The sequence below is a fragment of the Micropterus salmoides genome, unplaced genomic scaffold, assembly GCF_014851395.1.
Source record: "Micropterus salmoides isolate LMB-PRFRI ecotype aquatic unplaced genomic scaffold, ASM1485139v1 Ms_hic_scaffold_16, whole genome shotgun sequence".
NCBI classification, from domain to species: Eukaryota; Metazoa; Chordata; class Actinopteri; order Centrarchiformes; family Centrarchidae; genus Micropterus; species Micropterus salmoides.
In genome coordinates this window covers 14,617,457-14,642,495 of record NW_024040707.1, presented here as the reverse complement: position 1 = coordinate 14,642,495, position 25,039 = coordinate 14,617,457, and the positions used below count along the sequence as shown (strand labels likewise).

The window sequence follows — 25,039 nt, the reverse complement described above, 5'->3', positions numbered from 1 at the left end:
ATGTTGCCTTTTTCAAATTTCAATCCTTTTGGCCTTTTCGGGAGAAACAGTGTTGTGAAGTAGTGGTGTGGCACTCGTGTTCAGTGGAGCAGGTATATATTTACGCACACAAACACGATGCAGTGTGAGCAACTGATGCAATATTAATAGAATGAATAAAATATCCTTGTTTTAGACAAGTTGTCATTGCTGCTGACATGAGGTCATTAGGTCAGCTGCCTGCCACAGGGAGAATATGAGAAACCATGCACGCCTGATATTAATGTCTCAGATATTCCCACAGGCCTGGGGGTGGTGCACTTTATTATACAGCTACACAACATTGTGCTATGTGACTAAATGTGTCTCAAAGAAAACATGACTAGTACATTCTTATTAAATTATACATTTGTTTTTCATATTATTATATTTCATATTCCGGTTTGTTATGATTCTGTTTATAGCTGGTAAATATTGATTCTGTATCTTTTCATGAGGTGCCATCCCTCATCTTTGCTTGACAGGCTATTACCCCTATTTTCTCCACTGCATTGGAGGGCGAAGAGGGCACCTGCTTAAAAGCTTAGTTCTGCTCACATTGAAGTCACACCAGTGTTCCTTTAAAATGGTATGACTGTAAAATGTGACAAAAATAGCACTCTTAGACTTTGTTGGAAGTTTTCTGCAGTTCATCTGGTAAGAAGAAGGAGCCAGAGAAGAGGAAACCCCATTACGTCTGATCCTCTTACGGGGATGAGTGGAGAAGCATGAGGAGGTCTCTGCTGGATGCTGGTCGGCCTCTCACTCATCCTTCCAAAAGGAGAAAATGTCCCCGTTGCTTCAACAGAAAAAGATCTAGTGTGGGCTGGAAGGCATTATCACAGGGTTCATTGTAGTTTGTTTTAGGGCGGTGATCTGTGATCCATGCAACATAATTACAAAGTCCCTCAGCCATAGTAGACATGTGTGCAATATATGACATAATATATGAATAACACCCGAGTCTGTTTTTTCTATTGAAAACCTCATACGAGTTCAACATGTCTGTATAGATCAGTAAGAAATTTGCCTTTGAAATATGATCTATGTTTTTTAAAGGAAACTCCCCTCTTCTCACAGTTCCTAAAATTCTGGTGAATGAGTTAAGCAAATCTGTTAAAAGTCTGCTTTCAGTGCTGCCTGTGAGAGTGTCTGCTGCCTCAAAAAAAGGCATGTGTTGTGGTTCCTCTTACACCTGGTTTCTGTGCTTTGTTCTCTGTTTTATTGCTTTCTCAATACTTTCCCCATACAACTCTGAAATCACACGGTACCTTAGAAATTATATTGCACTTAAGAATGATCCTGGAGATCTACTTGTCATGGAGAATTCCCTCTCAACACATAAAAAATGTTGCATTTTAAGGAAAAAGGGAGCAAGAATCTTGACAAGTACAGTACAGCACAGTGGTGCTTTGGCTAAATGCTAACAGGAGCATATCTGTGTTGCCAGGGTCCTATCTTCCTAGGACCCTATAACTGGGCAACATAGGACCCTGGGAACATATAACCCATTTGTCATGTTCCCATTATGTGCCATATAAATCTGGCGACTCTGGGAACCTAGTAATGACCCCATGCAACAACAGCATGCTAACACATTGCCAATGAAAATACTAACATGCTGATGTTTATGTACATGTTAGCATGCTAACAATTGCTAATTGCTACTAAAGTAAGTGAGTAGATTGAGTGACCTCAATTTACCATAGATAGCCCAAACCTCTAGTAACAAGACAAAGAGTATGCAGCCATACTACTTCTTTAAGGCTGTAAAATTGGCTTGTTAACATGCTCGTAATGGTAATATTAACATGCTGATGTTAGTTTAGCATGTTAGCGTGCAATATTTGCTAAATAGAACTAAACACAAGGCTGATGGGAATGGCATTTGTTTTGCAGGTCTCAAAGCAAAGTAAAGATCACCAAATTATTACAAATCATCCTGTGGGGGACACAAATGTGTGTTCACTCAAAGCCAGAAATGTCAACCTCATGGTGGAGTTTCATGAAAATCTATCTTATTGTTGTCAACGTATTTCTGTATGACATGGGCTAACAATGCCATCTCTAACAGCTTCATATTCAATCTCTGCACATAGAGACGCATTTTCAGTGTCTTAATCACACAGTAAAGAGTAACAGCCACATGTATGCAAAAGACTAATGCAACAATGCACTTAAAACACGATAAACTTGAAGTGTGTTGTCAACTTAAAAGAGACAGGCGGTGCACTGCTCACACAGCTGTCTTACGGTCCCTGGAGGCTGGTGGCACGAGGCTCTGTTTGGACTGTATGCTCATGTGAGGGCTCTAATGCAGATTGGCATGCCACTGAAGAGCAGCAAGAAATAGGCCGAGAGTCACTGCACGCTATGCAGGTACAATTGTTTTAGTGCTCCAGTTTCGACATAGATTCTGTAAAGAGATGTGCATTTACAAAGTAAATGTTTTATACAGTCAGCACCACAGTCAACATCCCATTCACCTCTTTGTTTTGGGGTGGAGCCTGGAATCATTGTGGCAGACAGTGGTGGATGAAGTATACATCCTTTACCCAAGTAAAAGTAGCAATATCACAGTTCAAAAAAGAATGCATTGCAAGTACAAATCCTGCATTAAAAATATTTTGTAAGTAAAAGTAGCCCAAATTGTGCACTGATGGTGGATATTGAAAAACCTGGCCAAATTAGACCAATTTAGACCAAGCATCTTCATGGCAGATTCTGCTGGAGGTCCATGTAAAATATGTTAAATGCAACATCTGTGTTTATATGTGCTGGTGTGTGTTTCTCTACATTTGTGTGTGTGTGTGTGTGTGTGTGTGTGTGTGTGTGTGTGTCTGTGTACTGTTAGAGATGTCAGGACCCGGTGTGCTCTCTCCCAGTATACATAATAAACTGTCATCAGGATTCATTCCTTGTCCTTCAATTGTGTTATTACAGCAGGGCCTCAGGGTGCATCAGAACGGTTTCTAAAAACAGATAGTAATATATAACCATTATATCAGCCAGCACTGTTTGGACCTTTATAAGGAGACTAAATTATTTGAGTGCTGCATGGGCCTCGGGTAGTTATGCTAAAATACCTGTTGATTTTACATGTGAAAATGAAAGAGAGGAACTTTGGAGTTTCATTAGCTTCAATTTGATTTTGTCTGTATTTCTCTCTCGAGATGATGATTTTTTTGGGGGGCGGGGCTGTGCAGTGGTGTGTGAGTGCTGTTGTAACATGTTTGCATGACTCTGCTCTTTTTAAGCTTGAACGTATACTATGCATCAGCCTGAGCATACATTCAAAAATCAGTGGACAGGATAACTGTTTTCAGATGCAAATCCTGTGGGTTTCTGTGATAGTTACATTGATTTGGGGTAAGACCTCAGTCATCATTGACATTTTGCAAATTAGGAAAGCTCTTTCCTTTCAAATAGGGTTGCTAAAACTTCAATCTTCAATCGACTGCCGGACAGAAGCTGTCAATAACAGAATATAGTGTTTTTTTAAACTGCCTTATCAGTGTTGGAGTACTCACATTAAGGCTAAGAGGATAAACTGCTTGTCATTTATCAATGGATTATGTATAGAACTGTCACATGCTCTCTGCCTGGAGGTCAAAAGCCAAATTAAATGTAGTATATTTACTCAGGTGTTTGGGGAATAAACCTATCTGTATGTTGCATTATCAACATTATCCCTGCACTCCTGCCAGTGGATACAATTCTAAAGTTTAGATAATATTAAGGGCTAAATAGGTTTTGTTTTAAGATTAACATTGTACAATCCCGATCACATCTCTGTCAATTTGGTTTGGTTTTTATACACTGTCTGAAGATTTTCCTGGTAAAGCCTGTATTTGTATTAATCATGTTGTCGGGCCAAAATTCTGTTGTTATTATTATTATTATGTTATGTATTATGTTATTATTATTCTGTTATTAAAATATTCACAATACAGGGACTTGCCTCCCATCTGGTGACATAAAGTGAAAACTCACAAGGCAGTAAATTTCATGACTATTTGGTTCTGGAGAGTAAGGATTGGGTTAGGCATGTAGTAGTAATGGTTAAGGGTTAGGACAAGTCCCCAGAGAATTGATGTAAAGCCAGTTTAAGCTTGATGCAAGCAATTAATCGCCTGCTGTAGATACCTACGGCATAGGTTTTGATTTATCAGTCAGCGTTAGATTTCACCTGTTGATGGCACCACTGCAACACTAAATGTATGTAATGTGCGTGTTCAGGCTGTATATTCATTTATTTGTACTGCCCACAGTAAATGCTGTTTACATTCTTTCATTCTCTTTGTGATATAGAGCGACAGTGGGCTACGCAAATACTTATACAGTGCAGCTGGAGTAACATCCAGGTTAAATGCCTATTTTGCCTTGTCTCATTACTGAACAGTAGACTAATCCCTATGCATTTGCTGTGTTTATGTTTATTCATTCACTCATAGGGAGCGGGTGCTGCAGTGAGCAAAAGATTTGCAGCGGAGAAGTCTTTGCCAGATGTTTTGTTACAGGAGAAGACTTCTGAGTCTTTTACTTCCTTAACATTGGCTTCACTAGCAACAATCTCTACCAGCATCAGAAACTTGTAGGACAAAACACAAGCAGCCCAAACTGATCTATCACAGTTCTTGTGGTCCCTACATGGTATCTCCTTAGACCCATGTAAGTGTTGGAGTCGGAGAAAGAGGAGGCTCACGTCAGATATGGCACAACAGACAGCATAGCTTTGGTGGCTACATGCCCTAACTACATAATGTACAACAATAAATAAAACTTTAATCAATGCATGTTTGTGTATTTACTTTGATTGATCATTACAGGGACTTGCTTCTCTAGGGATAAAAAGCTGGTCCCCACAAGTTTAACCATTATATTTAGTTTTTGGTTAAGGCTACTCTTATGATTAGGTTAAGGTTGGCTAAGGGTTGAGGTTAGGATAAAGGCTCCTGGATAAGAATGTCCATCCATGCAATGTCCTCCTACAAAATAACAATGTCTGTGTGTGTGTGTGTGTGTGTCTGTGTGTGTGTGTGTGTTTTAGGGTGGCAATAATCCTACAGTCTCAGTGCTCAAGCAATTTTCCAGAGCACAGCTGGAGACACATCACACCTTTTTTTTTTATTTGGAGAAACCATCCACACGCAGAGGTTATGATTTTGAGCTGTAATGTGCTGTAATGAACACAAGGCAGTTAAATGCACTCACTCTGTTGGTCATAGCGCAAGTGGCTTGTAATAGCGCAGTTTACAAGACAAGACTTTACAAGATTTTGATGCATTTTTCTGTACAATTTCAGACAATAATGATAATGTTACAGCTCTTTAGTACATATGCAGTTCACATAATACTTTCTTGCTACCGTATGAATACATGTTTAGCTTCAATAATTCCACTATAGAGGAATTTCCTTCTCTGAGCTTTATTATCATTTTTTTGTATTGGTATTTGGGTTACATTTCTGACATTGGAGGCTAGAAATTCTTGAAAACACCCTATGTATAAAATTGCTACTCAATATGACTTACATATGAAATACCACATATAAATTAAATAATAAAGAGATCATCAAATTTCATGTATTTTTTAAATTTGGATGATTAATGAACCAACAAGTTTAAAAGTCTATATTTCAGACCTTTGAAATATACATTTTATGTAATATAAGTATTGTGTTTCTTGTATTTCAGCAGTGTTATTAGCAGACAGAAAACATGAGCTGTTTTGAGAAAGACACATCTTAGAGCTGTCTTGTTGAAAATAAAGATAACCCTTCAGTGGTGTGTGACAGTCTCATTGTATTTGACTGGGCCCATTCCTGTTTCGGCTGGTTAACTTGTCTGGGGGTAATTGTCTGATCTGGTGTCTGTTCTGCATCTCTGATCCTGGCTCTGAAATACATGTCAGTGTGCAGCCTTCTGACACTTTGTCTCACTGCGAGTGGAAGTTATGTGAAATGTGCATGTCACAAAAACACATTCCACATAAATCTTCTCGGCCCATTAGTCGAGACACTTGCTCTGATGAATCATGATCTCACTCAGAACGAGAGTCTGTTTTCACAGAATAGCTCTAAATGAAGGATTGTGTCCAGTTCTTCCAGAGTTGGCAGGTTATGCGGCATGGCACTGGAAAAAGCTTCTTGTGCTTACTGAATGGACAATTGCCCATTGTTCTGTCTATGCAGCAGAGCCAGTGTGTTGCTGACGGGACTACCAGGTCAGGTGCCCTCAGTGATGCATTACACAAGCAACACAGATCAGAACAGAGAGCCCATGGGTGGCCAGGTCATGACTGGTCACAGGATCATTTTCATCAGAGTAGCCACAGGGTGGGAAGATAGCAGACATTCAGAGAATTTAATAAGCTTTATTTTCAGTTATACAACTGCATTCTTCTCACCTCAACCCCACTGCTCAAGAGCAAATACCAGTATAATGTTGAGGAGTAGTAGTAGTAATAGTATATAACATATGTATAGTTTATAATATAATAATAATAATAATAATAATAATAATAATAACTATGATTTATATAGCGCCTTTCACAAACCCAAGGATGCTTAAAAAAAGATAACAAATATACAACAATATAAAAAAATCTTTCAAAGGTTGAAGGACCATACCAGTGTGTTTGCCTAATGTTATATCATAATTGTGTGGTAAAGCAGTTCATGTGAAGATTGATATTAAAGAGTCTGCACTGCATAACCATGTAACTATAATGTGACTTTCACAAAAATGAGCGCAGATGTTATGTAATACAACACAAGAAAGTTTCAAGAGTGCTTCAATATATTTGCATAATGTACAGAAATGAATAGAAGATGTGTTATAATGTGTCATAATAGTGTGAAGTGTTAGTAGTGGTTACATCATTGTTTTGCCATTTGTCTTTGCTTCTGTGCTCTTGTATGTTTCCTTTAAATATTTTTTATATTCCATCAACATGGCAGGGACTGCAGATGACAATTAGCCTTCGTGGCTAAATCTGGCATATTTACATGACCCAGGTGATCGTATTAATTAATGCATTGTCCCTTCTTAAATAAAATAAACAATGGCTGTATGTAATGGTAAAATGACATCCTTTAACATTTCTAAAACATAGACGCATGGTTTACTACATGGTTAGCTGTGATGTAAAGTGCACAGGAAACAGGCTTAAACCTGCGAAAACCATTGGTTGATGAGAAAGTAATAAGCAGCCTAAATCCCATTTGTCAGTAGTAGTTAGTAAAATCCAAATCTTAAAAAAACAGGTACATATTTACCAATATTAAGCATCTACAGTCATGCGACTGCTCCGTTAAACTTTGCTTATCCACAGGCAATCAATATAATAGTGACAAATGTAATAACAACCTCTTGGTGGCGCTGTAGATAAAGTCAGGGTATCCCAAAGTCATTAGGATTCATTCTCTACGGAATGCAAATGGCTGTACTTGTTGAGATATTGATCAGTATTGGCCAAAGTGGTGGACTGACAGACGGATGACCATCCCTAGAAACATGCTGCTAGCATGGCTAAGAAGTGGCTAAAAGGAAAACAATAATTTGCAAATTTGAATAATTTAAAAGTATCTTCTCAGACATTTTGCTTCTACATTTAGATAACTTTTCACTTTTTATGTTCTTGCCTCAAGCACCCAAGTCATTAAAATGCGGCAGACAGAATATGAACTATTAAGAGACCATCCATTCTTGATTTTAGCATCAGCTCATTGGCTACAAGATTTAAAAGCTAATCTTCTGTTGACATCCCGATTACATTGAAAACATCTAGCTGTGGTCTGACTCCAAGCAGAATTTTTATTTCCTCATGAGTCATACTCAGCCTGAGGTCCCCAGGCTGTTCAGACTGTCCCCTGTCTTGACAGAAGAGGAAAGGTGACACAGTCACCTTTTTTGCCATTAGGACCCAGAGACTGCAGGGTCGGTGTAAGGGACTTCATTGCCTTGAACTGAGCCTCCCAGGCTGTGGCTGTGTACTTCCACCAAAACATTCTACCAATCAAATGCTTTATGTTATACATAGTTAATGTAAGGGCCAGTAAGAGTCTGCCAATCCCAATGAAGGAGGCAAGATCTGTAGAAAGCCTTGCAAGAAGGTGTGCCTGTGTACCAGTGCCCGGGCAATACAGTCATATACACTAGTTGACTGTGACGTGCCATACCGTTAAGACTTTTAAAAGGTTGTCTTTTAAATCACTTATTATCAGCTTTATACTCAGATGTTTGTGGTTTTGCTTACTTGTGGTTTTATGTCGCTATATTTTGAATGTTTTATCTGTTTCTGTAATTGTTTGTTCATTTATTCATCCATTTGTTTATCCATTCCATTTTAACTGCTTTTACTTGTGGATGTGTTTCTAGATTTTCATTGCCGTTTTTATAGATTTTAATGTTCTTTGTTGTTATGCCAGTTTTGCAAAGCCCTAGTCGATGACTATGAATATCTCACCGTGAATGGCAGTTTAAGCAGAAAATTCTACCCATTTCCTTAACATAAGAATATCAGCTTTGCGTAAATTATACAACAGCTGCATATGTCAAACACCTCCTGTGAAAATCATTAAAGTTACCACAATGCATAGTATAATCTGTGAAAACAGAACAGTAGCCATTACATCAGTTGTAGCAACTCAAACATGACTTTTGTGGGAAAGTGTATTCAGATACACATTCTTGTTCACATTCGCAATCTCTCTGGCACACAGATCCATACAGGCTGACACTGATTTTGGCCTGTGTTGTGAATGCAGGTGTTGCTTATAAGATACTATAATCTCAACTCTGGGAGAGGTTCAATGCAACACTGCAGGCAGTGCTAAGCAAGCAGAAAACTGCCTATTAAAATGTTCTGTTCTGTTCTAAACCGGTACAAATATCTCAAGTGCATGGCATCATGTAGGGCCTCAGACACACTAACAGAAGGAATAGGATATGTGTGATATTTTCCAGTGCTGTGATCACCACATAATTACATGGCCCTGCTAAAGAATTCTTTCTGAGGAGCAGACAGAGAGGAAAGATAAGATCGAGGAGGCTCACCCACATTGTCTGTGCTATTAGGGGAGAAATGGGCCTGGTGATGATGTTCTGTCGAGTCTGAGGAGAGAGCTATACAGGGAGAGATGGGGGATAGTACAGAGGGAATCATTGGGATGCAGGTCAGGGTGTTGCAGGTGCACGACAATGGATGTGTCAGAACCTGCATGCTCCAGGTGTAGGTGGGGAAAAAACATGCCCCTGTGATCATTCTCCTGGTAAATAATATGCCAGAGCCAGATTAGGACTGGGCAGAGCAGAGATGTTAATATGTTGCATACACCAACAATTCCTGTAACACAAACACCAACGTTTGTATTTGTATCTGAACATTCTTGTTTTCCTCTTACCTAAGGCGTAATGGCATGCATAGCTCCGTAGTTTATTGATATTTCATATTTCTCTCTGAAAAAATAAAGTTACCGTGCAGCCTGTAAAGAACACAGCTGAGAAAACAAAGCTGCATCCAGGGCAGTTTGGAGTCAGGGAAAATCAATACAGCCATCTGTAATGTGAGACCCTCTGGATATAAAGGAATACATTTGATAACACTTAGTCATAAAACCTGCAGGCTACGTTTTATTCTTACCGTGGCATCGAGCTTCTGTCGCACCTGGAGAGAGCACGCAGCACAGCCACGATGATCAGCAAAAGCATTGTTCTCTGCAGGGCCTCACTTTGTGAAGGCAAGTCATATAAAAAGGCCTTACAAAATTACTTGAAGAGATACTGTATTTGTACAAAATAACTCTCACGAGTGACAGCCTAAAAGCTCGTCTGTCGTGCCAGCTTGAAAGACGAGATCCTTCAGTCAGTATGGGCTCCATTTATGACGTATTTGTACTAGCACTACACCTTTACACTGCACTGCATATATGTTGAGCCTGTCCTTTGTACCGACTCTTCTCCAATGAGGCTTTAAGGGCTATTTGGTGTTGGGAAACAATTATTTCTTTGAAATACCAATAGAGTTGAAATAGCAGTCTGTTTACCAGATGGAAAGATGGAGGTCGGTCAGGTTCCCTTTGTGAGCTATCCACACTTTCCTCCCACGCTTCGGCTCTACTCTGCTGTGTGGTTCTCCTGGTCAAATATCTGATTTGTGAGTCATACCTAGCCTCTATACCCATGGAGAAACATGCTGGTTGTCTTAAAATACACTCTGGCAGGGCAGCCATGCAAGAGCTCAGGCTCGGCACAGAGCACTGGAGCTGCCCAGGGGACTGGCATGGAGCGAGCAGGAGAGACGGAGGGTGAGGGAATCAACTGGGGAAAAAGAGAAGTGGGCGGAAAGAAGGAGACGGTGGAAGGTCTTGTTAGATAAAGGATTATGAAAGCCTAACTTTCTGTCATGTAACACCAAGGCTAGTTCAGCAGTGTGGGCAACTCTAAGAGGGTGGTGTTTGGTGTTCCTGGAGCAAAAAGCTGCTGCAAAACACACTAGACATCCAGATTGGTTAAACACTGTCTCAGGTAAGGTCCTTGTAGAATATCTGGCCGAAAAATTTGAAATTTAAAAGGAGTGTGATGCGAGGCTGGCCTTGGTGAGGGGCTTGGAGAGGGAATTCAAAATGTCTCCTGCAAAACTATTGACGCCAGATTTTCTTTACCATATGCGATATGGAGAAAACAGAATTTCTTCCTGGGTTATATTCACTAGCTATGCTTTTTTTCAGTGCAGGAAGTGTCACATTTCTATACAGCCGACGTCTTAGGGAGGAAGGGATGGTTTGGTGAACAAAGCACACGTCATTGACACTCTGGAGACTGGAATTAATTTTCCTGGTCCCTCACATTGTTGAGTTTACGCAGCCTAAAACATTTGGTTAGTGAAAGATTTTTGCCTTTTTATTTTTGTCTAGTTAGCTACTAGCTTGAATTTAGCATCTAAAGAGCCACATATTTCCCTCAGGAGTTGGTGGGAACCAAAGCAGAGCTAAGAGAGACTGACTATTGGACTTAGATTTGCCAGGTGGTCACAGACACCACTCCAAATAAATGAGAATGCTGCTTTGTAAATAACCGGATGTTTGCTAACACGTCCGTTAAATCAATGTCATAACATAATCTTAAAAATAATAATCATGCTTTAGTTGCCACAGGCAGATATTGTCGAGAAAGTCAATGAACTGCACTGCCAATGAGTCTTCTGGTATGATTTTGCCTTGGTAGTGAACAGTTTACAGATACATTGTTGATAAAATGCAAAAATATAATCCCACTAGCATTACATTTCAGACAAAACACATTTGCTAATGGAAATTAGTCATCCCTCAGCATAAGTTATAGGAGTGAGGGTTTAAATAAAAAACAGGGAGAAATGGAGGAGAAAACAAAAATACCAAGGACAGCAAGCGGGGGAAGTTGGGTGGCATGAGAGCAAATGGCTAAGGGCAGATTGTCTCAGCTTGGGGGCAAACTGGCAGCCCGAGCCCCTCTCTGGGCAGGACGTGTCTGCTGATCATCTGTGTGGGCGTGTCTGCATGCAGACAGATGACAGGGAGGGAGGGAGAGACACACAGGAAGATGAGACTCACTTGTCTCTCTCCGACGGGGATGAAACACACAGAGGGGCGGAGAACAATGGAGCGAGGCTGAAAGTCACAGGTTGTGAGAGGGCACAATGAGGAGACACAGCCCTCACAAAAGGAGAGTTTGAGCGAGAGTGAGAGACACAGATGGGCAGGAAGAGAGGGGGAGAAAGTGACAGAATGAGGGAGGGAAAGCTGTCGGCTTCCCCCACCCTTCCTCCCTGCCTCCTCGGCTGTGCTGGCAGTGCCATGCTCTGGTGAAGAGAGATTACCAAAGCCCAGCCTGAGGTTGCATGTATGGACACAGTCATTACCTCTGCCCTGCTCACAAATGGCACTGCTGTCTAAATACAAACGGATGGCTGTCTGATCCCCCCGCCCTTGATGCAGAGCTTGATTTAGCAGAAAAGATGTAAAACTTGAAAACTGCTCAATATCTTTATAGGCCTGTTTATCGTACTGTATTATTTTGTTTATAGGATATCGACCATTGCTGGTTTACAATGCCGGGCAGTGGAGCTACAAATAAATCTTCTGACTAGGGATGTTTTTTTGTGTGAGCAAATATTTATTCCATTATGGATGGGTGTGTAGTTTTTGAATTGCTTTCAAAATGGTTTCTTAGCCAGTTCATGGGATCATACTTGTAGCTTGTGTGTGTGTGTGTGTGTGTGTGTCATTGTGCTGGTGTGTGTCACGAGGACAATCTGTGCATTGGCATCCGGCCACAGACAGTATGGGGTTAGAGTCGGGGCTGTCAGAACCCGCTGTCATTTCCGCCATCACCGTGGAGATTGTTGCAAACAGCCGAGTGGAGCTGACTGATGTCAAGATATACTTAGAAGCTAATCATGCAGCAAATAGAGGCACCAGGATTCCTTCAGCAGAAACTGCCTGGCCGCCCTCACTCCAGTTTAAAGCCATTCATGGGAAACATTTCAGCTCTGCCACTCACAGTTCATTTGCAGCTATGCGTTGCTCTTGGATTAATGGATACCAAACCCAATCTGGACGACACTCTAGTTTTCCATGCCTAATTTTTGACACTGATGGCGTCTACCCAGTGCTGCCTTTTGTAGGGAAAAGCTCTGTTTTGAAAGATGGCCTTTGTTTTTTTGTCTGAGTTTTTGTTTAAGAACCCATGGACTGTCATACCGCTCTGTTTTCTGTGGAGCCAGCCTCTCTTGTCATATCTGCAGATTTCCCTCTTCTCAGATGGCAAGGATAGATGGTTGCCATTACCCCAACTGAGAGTCGTGTTGTGCCATATGCTGCCTATTTTTCTTCAAATAACATTTCTTTTTGCATCAAGCACATGAGAGAGAGAGACAGAGCAGCACAGCTAGCTGCATCTGCAAGCATTGCTCCCAGCTAGTCAATCATCACCTTCACATTAGCAGAGCAGGGCCGTCAAAGCACAAAAATTACAGTCTCTCACCTTTCTTTAAAGCTGCCCATGGTGCTTGTGGGCTGCTGTATGTGAAAATGCAGCGCAAAGGCCAAGGCTCTCTAATTAACTTCACCTGGCATTCCCACTTACTGTGAACATGTCTAACCTTTACACAACCTAGCTTAGTCACCTCTCCTCTTAAACACCCAGGTTTAAAATCTCATTTAATGTCAGTAAGCAGATTGCCACCCTCCCCCCTCTTACCATCTCCCGTCCCTTTTTTCTTAACCTTTTTTAGATTTCAGCAACAGATTTTTATTCAGGGCGGCCACAGCACTTTGTGGTAGTAAATCAATAAAAGAGCGTCCCCTATAACAGACCTCTGTGTTTTCCTTCCATCGATCCTGTCAGCCCAGATACATTCAAGAGCAAGCCAGGCGATTACCCTCAGCAATCCTAACTTTGATCTATACTGCAGATGACAGGTGCCAGACATCAGCTTTGGGTAATTGTGATACTGAAAAGGGACATTGTTAATCATTCTTTGTTGGTATGAAATCTGTTGCTCATGATTGGTTCATGGTTATTATAGTCATTGTCAATGCAAAGTGCTTGGAGGCATCGCCATCACCCTTTCACCTTGTTGCCACTGGAGCATAGACCCCGTTGTCATGTATGATGCCATATTTCACATGATTTAAAGTGGGAAATTAAATTGAAGTAAAAAGACAAAATAGTTTTACTCATTCCAAGCGAATAATTTACAGATAATGTTTCAAAGATCTTGATAAAATATATTCTTGCCACCTACTTTTGTCTGAAAAATTAACTTCACTAAAGATATTCGAAACTGCTGCAATTTGTTGCAACAATTGCTTATTTAGTCTGTGAAGCTAAACTTCGTTGCTTGTAACGTAATGAGAAAGATATAATCAAGTTTACCTATTTCATAGAGAAGGTTAAATTACACTTAATTTGTAGCCCATTAGCAACCAGAGAGAAAAATACAAAGGTGTTAGATTCTAATCAATTTTAGTTTGTCAGCATCTCCTTGTATCATAATTCCATCAGATTTAATCCTCACACCTATGCATTTTCTCAATCAAGGCTTAGCACTTGTGTTGCCCGGAGGTCAAAGTGGTAATTAAAAAAAGCACAGGCTGAAAACATTAATGTTTGTTCTGCAGTGGATGTGTTGATTCCTGGGGGCGCAAGAGGTGGAGAAATTATATCAACGGGGTACAAGGCTGGGACAAAGTAAAAAGACATCGCCGACTTAAATGCTTCCCTGCAGCAAAAAGCTCGAGAGAGACAAATGTTCAAGTAGCTTTCTGTCCCAGCTGGGGCGAAGATAGGATGAGATTCAACAAACCTATAACACCTTTTGAATCCACGGTATTACTACAGCAGCTCCGTTAAGATACATCCCCTATCAAATGTTCCAAATAGATGCTTCACTTTATGGAAAGAATAGACTTTTTAAATGCAAATCACTGCTGCTGTTGCTTTTCCATTACTTTGCTGCACTGCCTCTTTGACCCAGTACACTCGATTTAGGCAGCCCTGAAGTGATTTAACCACCTGTGAATTTGTCTAATTGCATCACTGATTTTGTGTGCGCCAATTTTGTAGTTGTTGGGGGGTTTTGTGGGTTTTTTTAGGAGGTGACTTGGAACATATTGAGTCATCTTGAGCTTGACCTCCTCTTATGCTCCTCAATTTGTCATCTTTGTGCGGTTGACTCCCTTTGAGTTGTGGGTCAAAGCTATAACTCACACTCTGTGAGTTGAAGCAATCCCATCAGCGAGCTGCTGTGTCCTCATTCCTGTGTTTCCCCAGTGTCCGACTGCTTTTGATCACTCTAACAGAAATGGATGGCTTTCATACAGTGCTTAGATTAGACTGTGTGATGAGGTATTGCACTGGGTTCAAGAGAAAATGATGTCTGTACCTGCTTGTGCACCCACCTGTCTAGCCAATTTGATCCCAGACATGTCAAAAGGTGTGATTGCAGTTTCAAAAAACCTAAAACACAGTTGCTGATGAGATGTTTAGGACTTCATCAGGTAGTATTGTGAACAAAACTAGACCCCTATATCAACTGATTTACTTTGATACTGATTTATTAGTTAATATAGCTCATGTGAGAAATGTAGCCAGATAGATAGATTCTACATTTACTTCTCTGGGATATTTTGCTTATATGAAACAAGAAAGTTCATTCAGCCTTGCCGTTCGTGCAAATTTGACCAATGGACCATTTTGTTCGTTTGCCCTAAACATCCAATGTACTGTACCAGCTGTTCATTACCTGTAAGCTAGCACACTCCCACATGTCTGTGGGAGTGGCACATTTTGACCTGATTGTGGTGCTAGAAGAAAAGTTAAGGGATCATCAAAGGTTTTAGAATTCATCCTGAGGGGGACACGAATGTGTGTACCAGATTTCATGGCAATCCATCTAATAGACATTTTACTCAAAATCACAAAACCACAAATGTCAACCTCATGGTGATGAAAAGGAAAGTGGACAGACAGACAGCTCGCAGATGGGCATTTCCATCCATAAAGCAATGCCACTAGCTTGGCTAAAAACCTGAGCACTTTATAGAAGTGTTCTGTGGTAAGAAGAAGACCTGAAGACTATTAAGGGGTTTCCTGATCATTGGGAAAAGTGACTTGCATCTTGCATCATTCTAAAGAACTTGATTAATATAGCTGGTTATATATCCTTGATGAGATACTCCTAAGATATCAACATGCCCACTGCTCAGGTCAGTTGTTAGTTGATAGTTTTATAACGTCTATGGCTAATAGTGATAACTGAAAGTGTGGCTTGCATGCATTATTGTTATATTGTTTTTCAATATTGTCATATTTCATGTTGCAAACCGATGTTAGACCTACATGGACTGCGTTTCATGTACCATGTTAGCTTAGTTTTTTTAGCCTAGGTCAAATACATGGTGAAATAGAAGAGACAAAAGTAGCACAGGCATAACACTGAACTCCTTAAGTTTTATATTTGGATATGCTGTAAGGTATAGAAGATAGACCGAGGTCTCATCAGGAGGGAAGTGTAAGAGAGTGCTTACGAGGCTGTGCTGCTAATAAAAAGTGCTGCAAAGACATTTCTGCAATAAGTCTTCATAGATAAGAGAAGAAAGTGACAGCACTGCACGTCGCCCAGGTAACAGACCCAATATAGCCTATGTAAAATATTGCATTACATAATGCAAATATGTATATTCTTAGATGATCAATAGACTGGATAATGTGAAATATATGAAAAATGTACCGCTCATTTGTTTTGCAAGCCATTTTGTCAACCGCAGCCTTCATCTGTCTGTGTGAGCAGCGAAAGAATCAAGCGAGGTGCAGCACCTGCTTGTGTTTTTACTTTCAGTTAATTCATTTATGGGAAAAATACTGTTTATATAGGTGAGACCCATGTGAAAGTTGTCAAATACTATATATGACAATGTATAATAAATATGAGATATTGCTATTATCTGTATTATATGTTGTAACACTTTGTGATGGAATGTTTTTGTAAACACAATTTTCTCCCAAAGCCTACTACACAGTTACTTCACCTTTTATCAACAATACTAAATTATAACCTAAATGTATTGCTTGCTTATAAGCTTTCCTATAAATTTTACAACTGAAGGAAATAGCATTTGTTTTTTGCTTTGTTGGATTGCTGGCACTCCTTCCATTGCGGGCATATCGTGCATAAATTCCACCCTTCTAATTTAGGTGCTCAAATAAAATGGCAAACAGTAAATGTAGTGCACCTTATAGTAAATAGGGAGTGATTTCGGACACAGCCATTCAATAATGTGATTTGTCAGAGCAGTCACCCTAGCAACCACCTATGATGCTGCACCAGAATAGCACATGAGTAAACATTCCTTTCCCTCCCCCAACCCTACTTCTTCTCTTTAAGATCCCGCAGATCAGCTATGCGTCAACAGCCCCGGAGTTGAGTGATGACAGGCGCTATGACTTCTTCTCACGGGTGGTTCCTCCAGACTCATTCCAGGCCCAGGCCATGGTGGACATTATCCGAGCCCTGGGCTGGACTTACGTCTCCACCATCGCCTCAGAGGGCAGCTATGGAGAGAAGGGAGTGGAGGCTTTCACACAACTCTCCAAAGAAGCAGGTAAAGAAAGGTGATCAGTGATGGGCACTAAACAAATATAATAATTATTTTATTTGTTTGTTTGCTTTTATGATTACGTGCGAAACGAAACATGCACTTGCATTTTTCACCAGAGAAAGATCAGTTTGGCATTTGCAATTCATCTTAAAATCTGTTTTGGGAGGATGAATTATTGATCTGGCAACTTCTGCTTTAGTCCCCCAGTGAGTTGTGGTGTGCTACTGGAAATGCAGACAGAGAAACAGCTTACACAGAGGATGCCACGCCACAACAATGAGCGTGCCTATACCCATGTCATTGTTTTTTTTTTAATCTAACCATTTCAACATTCAGAAGGAAATTTAAAATGTCTAATGTGTCCTCTATAGCCAACACAGAGGAGGGAGAACTGTCTGGCAATTGGTCATTTGGGAGACATGAGTTTTGCTCTACCTCATTCTTTATCCCTGCTAGTGAGAGTGCAGGGCTCTGAGGAAGGTAATGATGGTCAGTCAGCTTTGTGGTCAGTCAATTGGAATCACTCTGGTGTGATGGTGTCTGGTTGTGTGTATGAAGCAGCAGGGTTTGAAATATTTAGTCTTTTTAGAAAATAAGTCAGCCTTCTTTGGTGAACGTCTCTTGACATTTCCCTCAGAAGCCATATGATTAAATAGAGAGAGCTGCACCACTGAATGGTCTAGACAGCAAACTATTTGAATCAGTCTTGTTTGTTGGGTCCTGTAATTTAACATTAATGGTGATTGTTTAAAGTGGCAATTATCAGGCTAAACAGTTAAGTTGTTGTTTTTTTGTTTTTTTCAAGTACATTTGGGTTTTGAGAGGTTAGAATATGGGTTTTGAAGAGTACTTACAACAGAAATTTTCCTTCAGATGAGGTCTTGTAGTTTTTGCACGTGCTTGACCTGCTTTTTCCACAATGATGCTATTGTTGGCATGTGTTGGTACATGTGAATCAGCAGGCACTGCTGTCACCAGGAGATGCTCTACAGTATACAGTACAAAGGCTTGGCTATCTTTGTCAAATCATGTGGTTTGCTGTGCTATGCTTTAGAGCTGTGAAGTAGAGACTTCCCAGTTGTTGCTGCAGTATTTCTGCAAGATCATGTCTTGACCATGACTGCAAGAACGTTTTTTTTTTAATGCACAAGAGGTGGAAATAGCGGTGTGTTCAGAACCCCAATCCCTTTCCCTTCTTTGTGAAATAATTACTTTAAGGGGAATGTTACCTGGGCTGGAAAAATTACCCTCCATGATTCATGACAGCACATACATACAAGTATTTTTCTACTTCTCACCTCGACCTCTTTAGATCCCAGTCCATTTCCTGCAAATCTGCAGGGAGTGATCTCTGTCTCTTCTAATACACTAATGTGCGGAAACCGCGGCTAAAATGAGGAAAGCTAATGAAATCCCACAGGCACCGATCAGAAGTCCTGCATGCATGAATATTTTATCTGTGCGCATTCATGTCCAGTGTGATCACTCATTAAAACTTTAAGAAGCTGTTTGTGGCTGGATAATTTGCATCGACAGAGAGACAGAGAGAGAGAGAGAGAGAGAGAGAGAAAGCAGCCTGTGTTGAAACAAATAAGAAAAAGCCTTGATTTTAGGCTTATTTTAGAAGTTTCAATTCATCTTATATCCTGTGATAAACACAACTTCTTTCAGCTGGTTTTCTCTGATGCATCCACTGATGTTCCTTTTTTTCTTAAGCAAAGAGCAGTAAACACACTTATATTGTTATGAGTCTTGAACAGCTACATAAGGAGTATGAAATCATAAGCCATTGTTGTTGTTGACTCATCCTGGTTGGTTCTGAGCTGCAGTCAATTTGCAATATTTTGTATTCATATACAAATGGGAATTATTTCCTCTAAAGAAAATCCTCCAGTACCCAAGGCACCCTATCTTTAATAAACACATTAATTATATAATAGCAGTCACAGGATTCATTCAAAGGCACCGGTTCTGCACCAGGACTGACTAGAATGGACTGAATGGAATAAGAAGCAAACATCTTAGTGAATATGGATGTGTGGTGTGAGTAGATGTATTTAATACACATTATTGTATTTATATTGCTAAACTACACAACACTGTTGGGTGGATGTTGTTGCAGCATCCCTGAAAGTTGATCCATAAGGCCTCGAGATGATTTTTGTGGCTGTCCTGTTTGATTGCAGTGAAATGTCAGATGCATTAGTAGGATTCTCGCTCCACCACTTCAAGGAGAACCATCTAGTGGGATAATGCAATATGGCTACCCATTACTCCAAGCTGAGACTGGAATGATGGTCAGCCCGTATTGATCTCTTCTGGGGGTTTTTCTATTCTTTTCCTTTTTTTCCCTCTCCCCTGTTTAGGCACTGTTCCATTGTGCACCTTCATCCTGGCTCCAGGTGAAGCTGGCAGAGATGAATCTTGTTTGTATTTTTCTGTGTCTGTCTGGACTCAGGCCAGAGCGATGGAGTTCAGTTTTCTCATTTGATAAAACGACTCGCATTTGAGGAAAACCTCCCACAAAGTATCACTGTGGAATTGATTGCATCAAGTTGCCAACACGATGCATTCTCAGATCAAGTCTGAGCTGTGTGGGAAAAACAAAATCTGCCAGTAAAGTATAGCACTCATATTTAGCAGTAGTAGGAGAGGCCTGGGGAGGAAGCCCGATGCATCTGTAAACACTGTAAAATAGACCACGATACTTGTGCGTGACCCTTCGACATTGTCAGGTCCCAGACTGATGGTGGAAAGATGCACAAGATATGGAAGGGCACACAGATGTAGAATATGAATATCAGCTGCATGTCAGTCAGGGAGACTGGAGGGAGCAGGTCTGCCTTTTGACTGCGAAGGTGATTTTGCAGCATTATGGATCCCTGGGAGGTTTGGGTATGGAGGGTGTTGAGTCGGCGGGCGGTGGGTCGAATCCATCAAGAGCCACTAATTTAAAAGGATTTGTATTTCACTAAGCAAAATGGCGAAGCTGGATTCCTCGCCCTCGAGTGCATTTTCAGAACCGAGGACATTGAGGATGAATAATTGAAGCAGTTAATGTAGTGCATGACCTATGGCACTCAGACAGATAAGCGGAGAACTTCCAAGAGGCTGATGAATTTAGCCATCATGATCATTAAGCTGTCTTTGATATATTAATCAAATGTGGGGCAGAGGGTAGGGGTTCACGTTGCATATAGTTTTGATATTATGTTAACTTAACTTCAGGGTCACAAACCAGCACATCTCACTTCTAATGTAAGCAGAAATTCAACATTTTGAATATTTAGATAATATATTTAGGACAAACTTACTTTTTCTCTTCACTCTCCTCACTGACCGTACACTGTTATGTTTGAAACAAACTAGCTCATACGACGTGTTGTCCAACCACATCAGAAGGCAAAAGTAGCTGTTCAGAAAAATTTAAATATAAAATATTAAATCTTAATATAAAAGTATAAGACATACACTCACTGGCCACTTTATTAGGTACACCTTGCTAGTACCGGGTTGGACCCCCTTTTGCCTTCAGAACTGCCTTAATTCTTCGTGGCACACTTTCAACAATGTGGTGGAAACATTCCTCAGAGACCTTGGTCCATATTGACATGAAAGCATCATTCAGTTGCTGCAGAATTGTCAGCTGCATATCCATGAGGCGAATCTCCTGTTCAACCACATCCCAAAGGTGCTCTATTGGACTGAGATCTGGTGACCGTGGAGGTCACTGGAGTACAGCAGGGGTTTTCAAAGTGTGAGGTGTGCCTCCCTAGAGGGGCTCCAAACAGTTTATGGAAACAGTGAATGGAAGTGAAACAATATTACATTACTTATTGAATTATTTATCAAAAGGAGATCACATAGAATAGCCTACATGTGTGAGAGTTCAGAGATACAGTAGTTCATCAGAGTCAGAAACTAATAAATGCCTTAGGACAGACCTTTTTTAAAACTATTTGGTGTATTAAGAAGTTATGTCAAACAGCAATATTAGGCTATTTTGGCTCAAATGTTGAGTGTCTATGGGATCAAATAATATAATCATGATCCCATAAACCTCAAATATACTCTGGAGCGGACTCTGACTGCTGCGGACCCTGCGGACGCGTACTACTTCTGTTTATACTACTTTCTGGAGTCAACTTGGCGGTCACGTTCCACATATGCACAGTAGATTGTGCCCTGGCAGCGGCAGGTCCACGCGGTCACAAAAAACGGGAAGCACGCGGACATCAGCACAGACCCTACGCGTACAGGGAGTCTTTGCAGACGATTTTTTCGTCACGCGGACGCTAGCGACCCTAAGTATAATCCTTGCCTTAAGCATCCAGTAATTGAATGAAACTTACCAAGTAAACTAAAGATGTATTGGGGGGGCGCCGTTTCCCAAGCTTTGTCTGAGGGGAGGCGCGCAGTCTCAGACTTTGAAACTGGAGTACAGTGAACGCATTGTCATGTTTCAAGAAACCAGTTTGAGATGATTTGAGATTTGTAACATGGTATTGGAATTATCCTGCTGAAAGTAGCTATCAGAAGATGGGTACACTGTGGTCGTAAAGGGATGGATATGGTCAGCAACAATACTCAGGGAGGCTGTCGCATTTAACGTTGCTCAGTTGGTACAAAGGGGCCCAAAGTGTGCCAAGAAAATATCCCCCACACCATTACACCACCACCACCAGCCTGAATGGTTGATACAAGGCAGAATGGATCCATGCTTTCATGTAGTTTACGCCAAATTCTGACCTGACCATCTGAATGTCGCAGCTGAAATCAAGACTCATCAGACCAGGCAACGTTTTTCCAATCTTCAACTGTCCAGTGTGAGCCTGTGTGAGTTGTAGCTTCAACTTCCTGTTAGCTGACAGGAGTGGCACCCAGTGTGGTGTCTGCTGCTGTAGCCCATCTGCTTCAAGGTTCGATGTGTTGTGCATTCGGAGATAGTATTCTGCATACCTTGGTAGTAATGACTGCCTTTCTGTCATCTCAAACCTGCCTATTCTCCTCTGACCTCTGACATCAACAAGGCATTTTCGTCCACACAACTACCATCTCTGTAAACCCTAGAGATGGTTGTGCGTGAAAATCCCAGTAGATCAGCAGTTTCTGAAATACTCCAGACGTCTACATGCCTAAACGCAATGAGTTGCTGCCATGTGATTGGCTGATTAGCTATTTGTGTCAACAAGCAATTGAACAGGTTTACCTAATAAAGTGGCCTGTGAGTGTACGTTACAGTTTTGTAACGTAAGTTCAAACTCTGCTTACTTTCTCACCTCCCGCTAGTCAATCGCTGCATGAGAGGTACAGTATTACTGTACAATCCTATTTTTTGGATAAGACTTTAATGAGTTGGAGTAAAACACTCTCTTTTCGCAGGAGTCTGACATTCACCTGTCTCAAATCACACATCTCCAGCTAGGAAAGACAATCGGCTCTTCTATAAACTCACTGTTTGAGTCAAGTACTCTTTCATGTCACACAATGCCTTCCAGTGACAAGTGAAGGTGGTCCGGCCCACAGCGGGCTGCTCTGAAAGTACAGATACAATACTTGCATTTCCATCATGTTTGCCTTTCCTGACTAACTGACTGACCATCTGACTGACTGACAGATGAGGTGTTCTGCAGGTGTTTAATAATTTAGCCATTGCTGCACAACCGCCGGTCCGCAGCCTTTAGAGCACTCTTGAGCCCGCAGAATGTTCAGTGCTGGTGCTCTCTCTGTGAAGATGGGATCTGCTCCAAATGCTTCTTATCTTCATCAGTGGCTCCTGTGGTCTCTGTCTGTATTATTGACTGTTTTGACCTGCAATATATCTCTGTTCAAGACTGTTATACCATTATAACTCTCCACACAAGCCCGCAAGGTTTTTGTCATAATGTAGTTAATGCATTTTCATCAGACTGAAGTTCTCTGCAGGAAATAAAAGTTATTTTTTTCCTCTCTTGAATTTATCTGTGTGTGACACTTACCTGTAGGCATACTGCCCCCTGGAACTGAAAGGTGCTACTAATACACCAGAATCAGATATTATACAGGGCTAGAGTTTTTTATAACAGAAACCAGGAAGTGTGTCACACTGAAGGCTTTCTGTCTGGAATTAACTGAAATCTCTGTGCTGAAACAGAGCTTTAGAGCCATCCCTTAGAGACCTACAATGCTGGCTGCTCTGCACAAATGACACCAAGAACATTTCACTTTAACAGGATACCACAAACCCTAGGCCATTTGCGGGATCGCCATTTTTATGTTTAGTCCACTTAGGGAGGATAACAGCAGTCATCCCAGGGGGTCTTTTTGCACATGCAGGATGTTTTCTCGTATCACAAAATATTCCTAATTCTGTCTGCTGATATTTGAAAAATGAATAGTTAAGAGGGGGTTCAGCAGTTGTCATTTTGCTATCTTCTGCCTATAGAAATACCACAGTAAACCGTGACTGGAGATGTGTGATCTGCCAGTTAAAAGCTGTTTATATCAAAGTAATGAGCCTGAGGAGACTGGCAATTAGGAGATTCCTTCCATTTCTCTGTCTACTCAGGGAAACTCAAACTGAAAGGTTATTGGGTAGGCTATTAAAATGCTTAAGTGGGAGAAATTTTAATTGGTTTGGGTAGAGCTTTGTTGTTGACTCAGGACACAGGCGGCTGCCTCAAACCCAGGCCTACAGCAGTTAGGATGTTCTTTCGCTCAGCTGATCATATTATCTGTTTATTCAAAATGCCTCAAAGGTTAGCTTGTCCTCCACACCTATAATTACCACACAAGAGTGAAGCAAAACTATTTTTTTTCCTCCATTGTTTCGTTATGTAAGATATCACTTTGCTTCTCTATCCGATAATGAGCTGTTGAGTATAACCCTGAAGACAACAATATCTACCAAACTGCTAAACGCCAATTGTGATAATATACTGTGCCAGATATCTGGCAACTATTTAGCAACACACAGAAGCAATCAGTACCCTTCATCCCTGTACAAACTCATTAGTGGTGACCTGTCTGAGAATGATTTATTGTCAGTATTAATATCCTCTTTGTTTGTTATTGCCGGCTGTGCTATCTGATTGGTTCAGGGTCCAACAAGAGACTTTAAATGAAAAGTCAATGGCAAGCTGTTGGATTTCCAAATCCATAATATGAAATCTGTAGCTTTATGTTGTGTAATATTGAATTTGTTATAGCTGATATGTTTATAACTCTCTCACTCTGTGAAATAACTCTGGTGCTCAGTCAAATTGTGCAGTTTGAGTGTTATATTGCATGCTCTGTGGTTTTCAGATCATTGCCAAAATGTAAATGTATGCACTACAAGACTATCGTTTAGACTCTATAGCATGACAGCATCATCAAATCTCACTATTGTGTTCAGATGTTTTGCATTTCCATAGGAAAAAAACAGCTATAATAACCCAGGGCTTTTGTGTGTATGAGGGTGAGTGAATGGATGAGATCATCCCTGAGGCCTCATCATTTCTTACTCCTTTCCCATTAAAAAGGTGGAATCTGCATCGCCCAGTCTTTGAAAATTCCCCACAACCCCAAGCTGGAGGATTACGACAAAGCCATCCAACAACTGCTGGAAACGCAGCACTCGCGGGCAGTCATCATCTTTGCCAGTGAAGAAGACATACGGTGAGGAGTGCAGCACATTCTGGCTTCATCAGTGTTGTTCGGGCGCGTTGATGACTTGCCATGTTGAGGTCTTTAATCTCTGAGTAGCAGCTCCTGCAGACAGGCTAGAGGCACAGATTTACCATGCGTGCTACACAAACACACCTCCAACAACACAAACAAAAGCATGCCTCAGAGGAAAAGTTGGAATACAGATCACAACAAAGCAATAGAGATATTGTTTCATTTACAATGCCCCAT

The 25,039-nt window shown here is 40.9% G+C and overlaps 1 protein-coding gene across 3 annotated transcripts in view; it reads left to right on the top strand.

Annotated features, from left to right (window-relative positions):
* The window catches only part of LOC119905386 (metabotropic glutamate receptor 7-like), a 98,847-nt gene that overhangs the window by 43,035 nt on the left and 30,773 nt on the right, over positions 1-25,039 (top strand). For all 3 annotated transcript variants that reach the window (XM_038722361.1, XM_038722359.1, XM_038722360.1), the window contains exons 2-3: positions 16,948-17,164; positions 24,664-24,799. In XM_038722361.1, coding sequence (XP_038578289.1) covers positions 17,053-17,164; positions 24,664-24,799 — 248 coding nt within the window. In that variant the 5' untranslated portion in view covers positions 16,948-17,052. The remainder of the gene's footprint in view (positions 1-16,947; positions 17,165-24,663; positions 24,800-25,039) is intronic.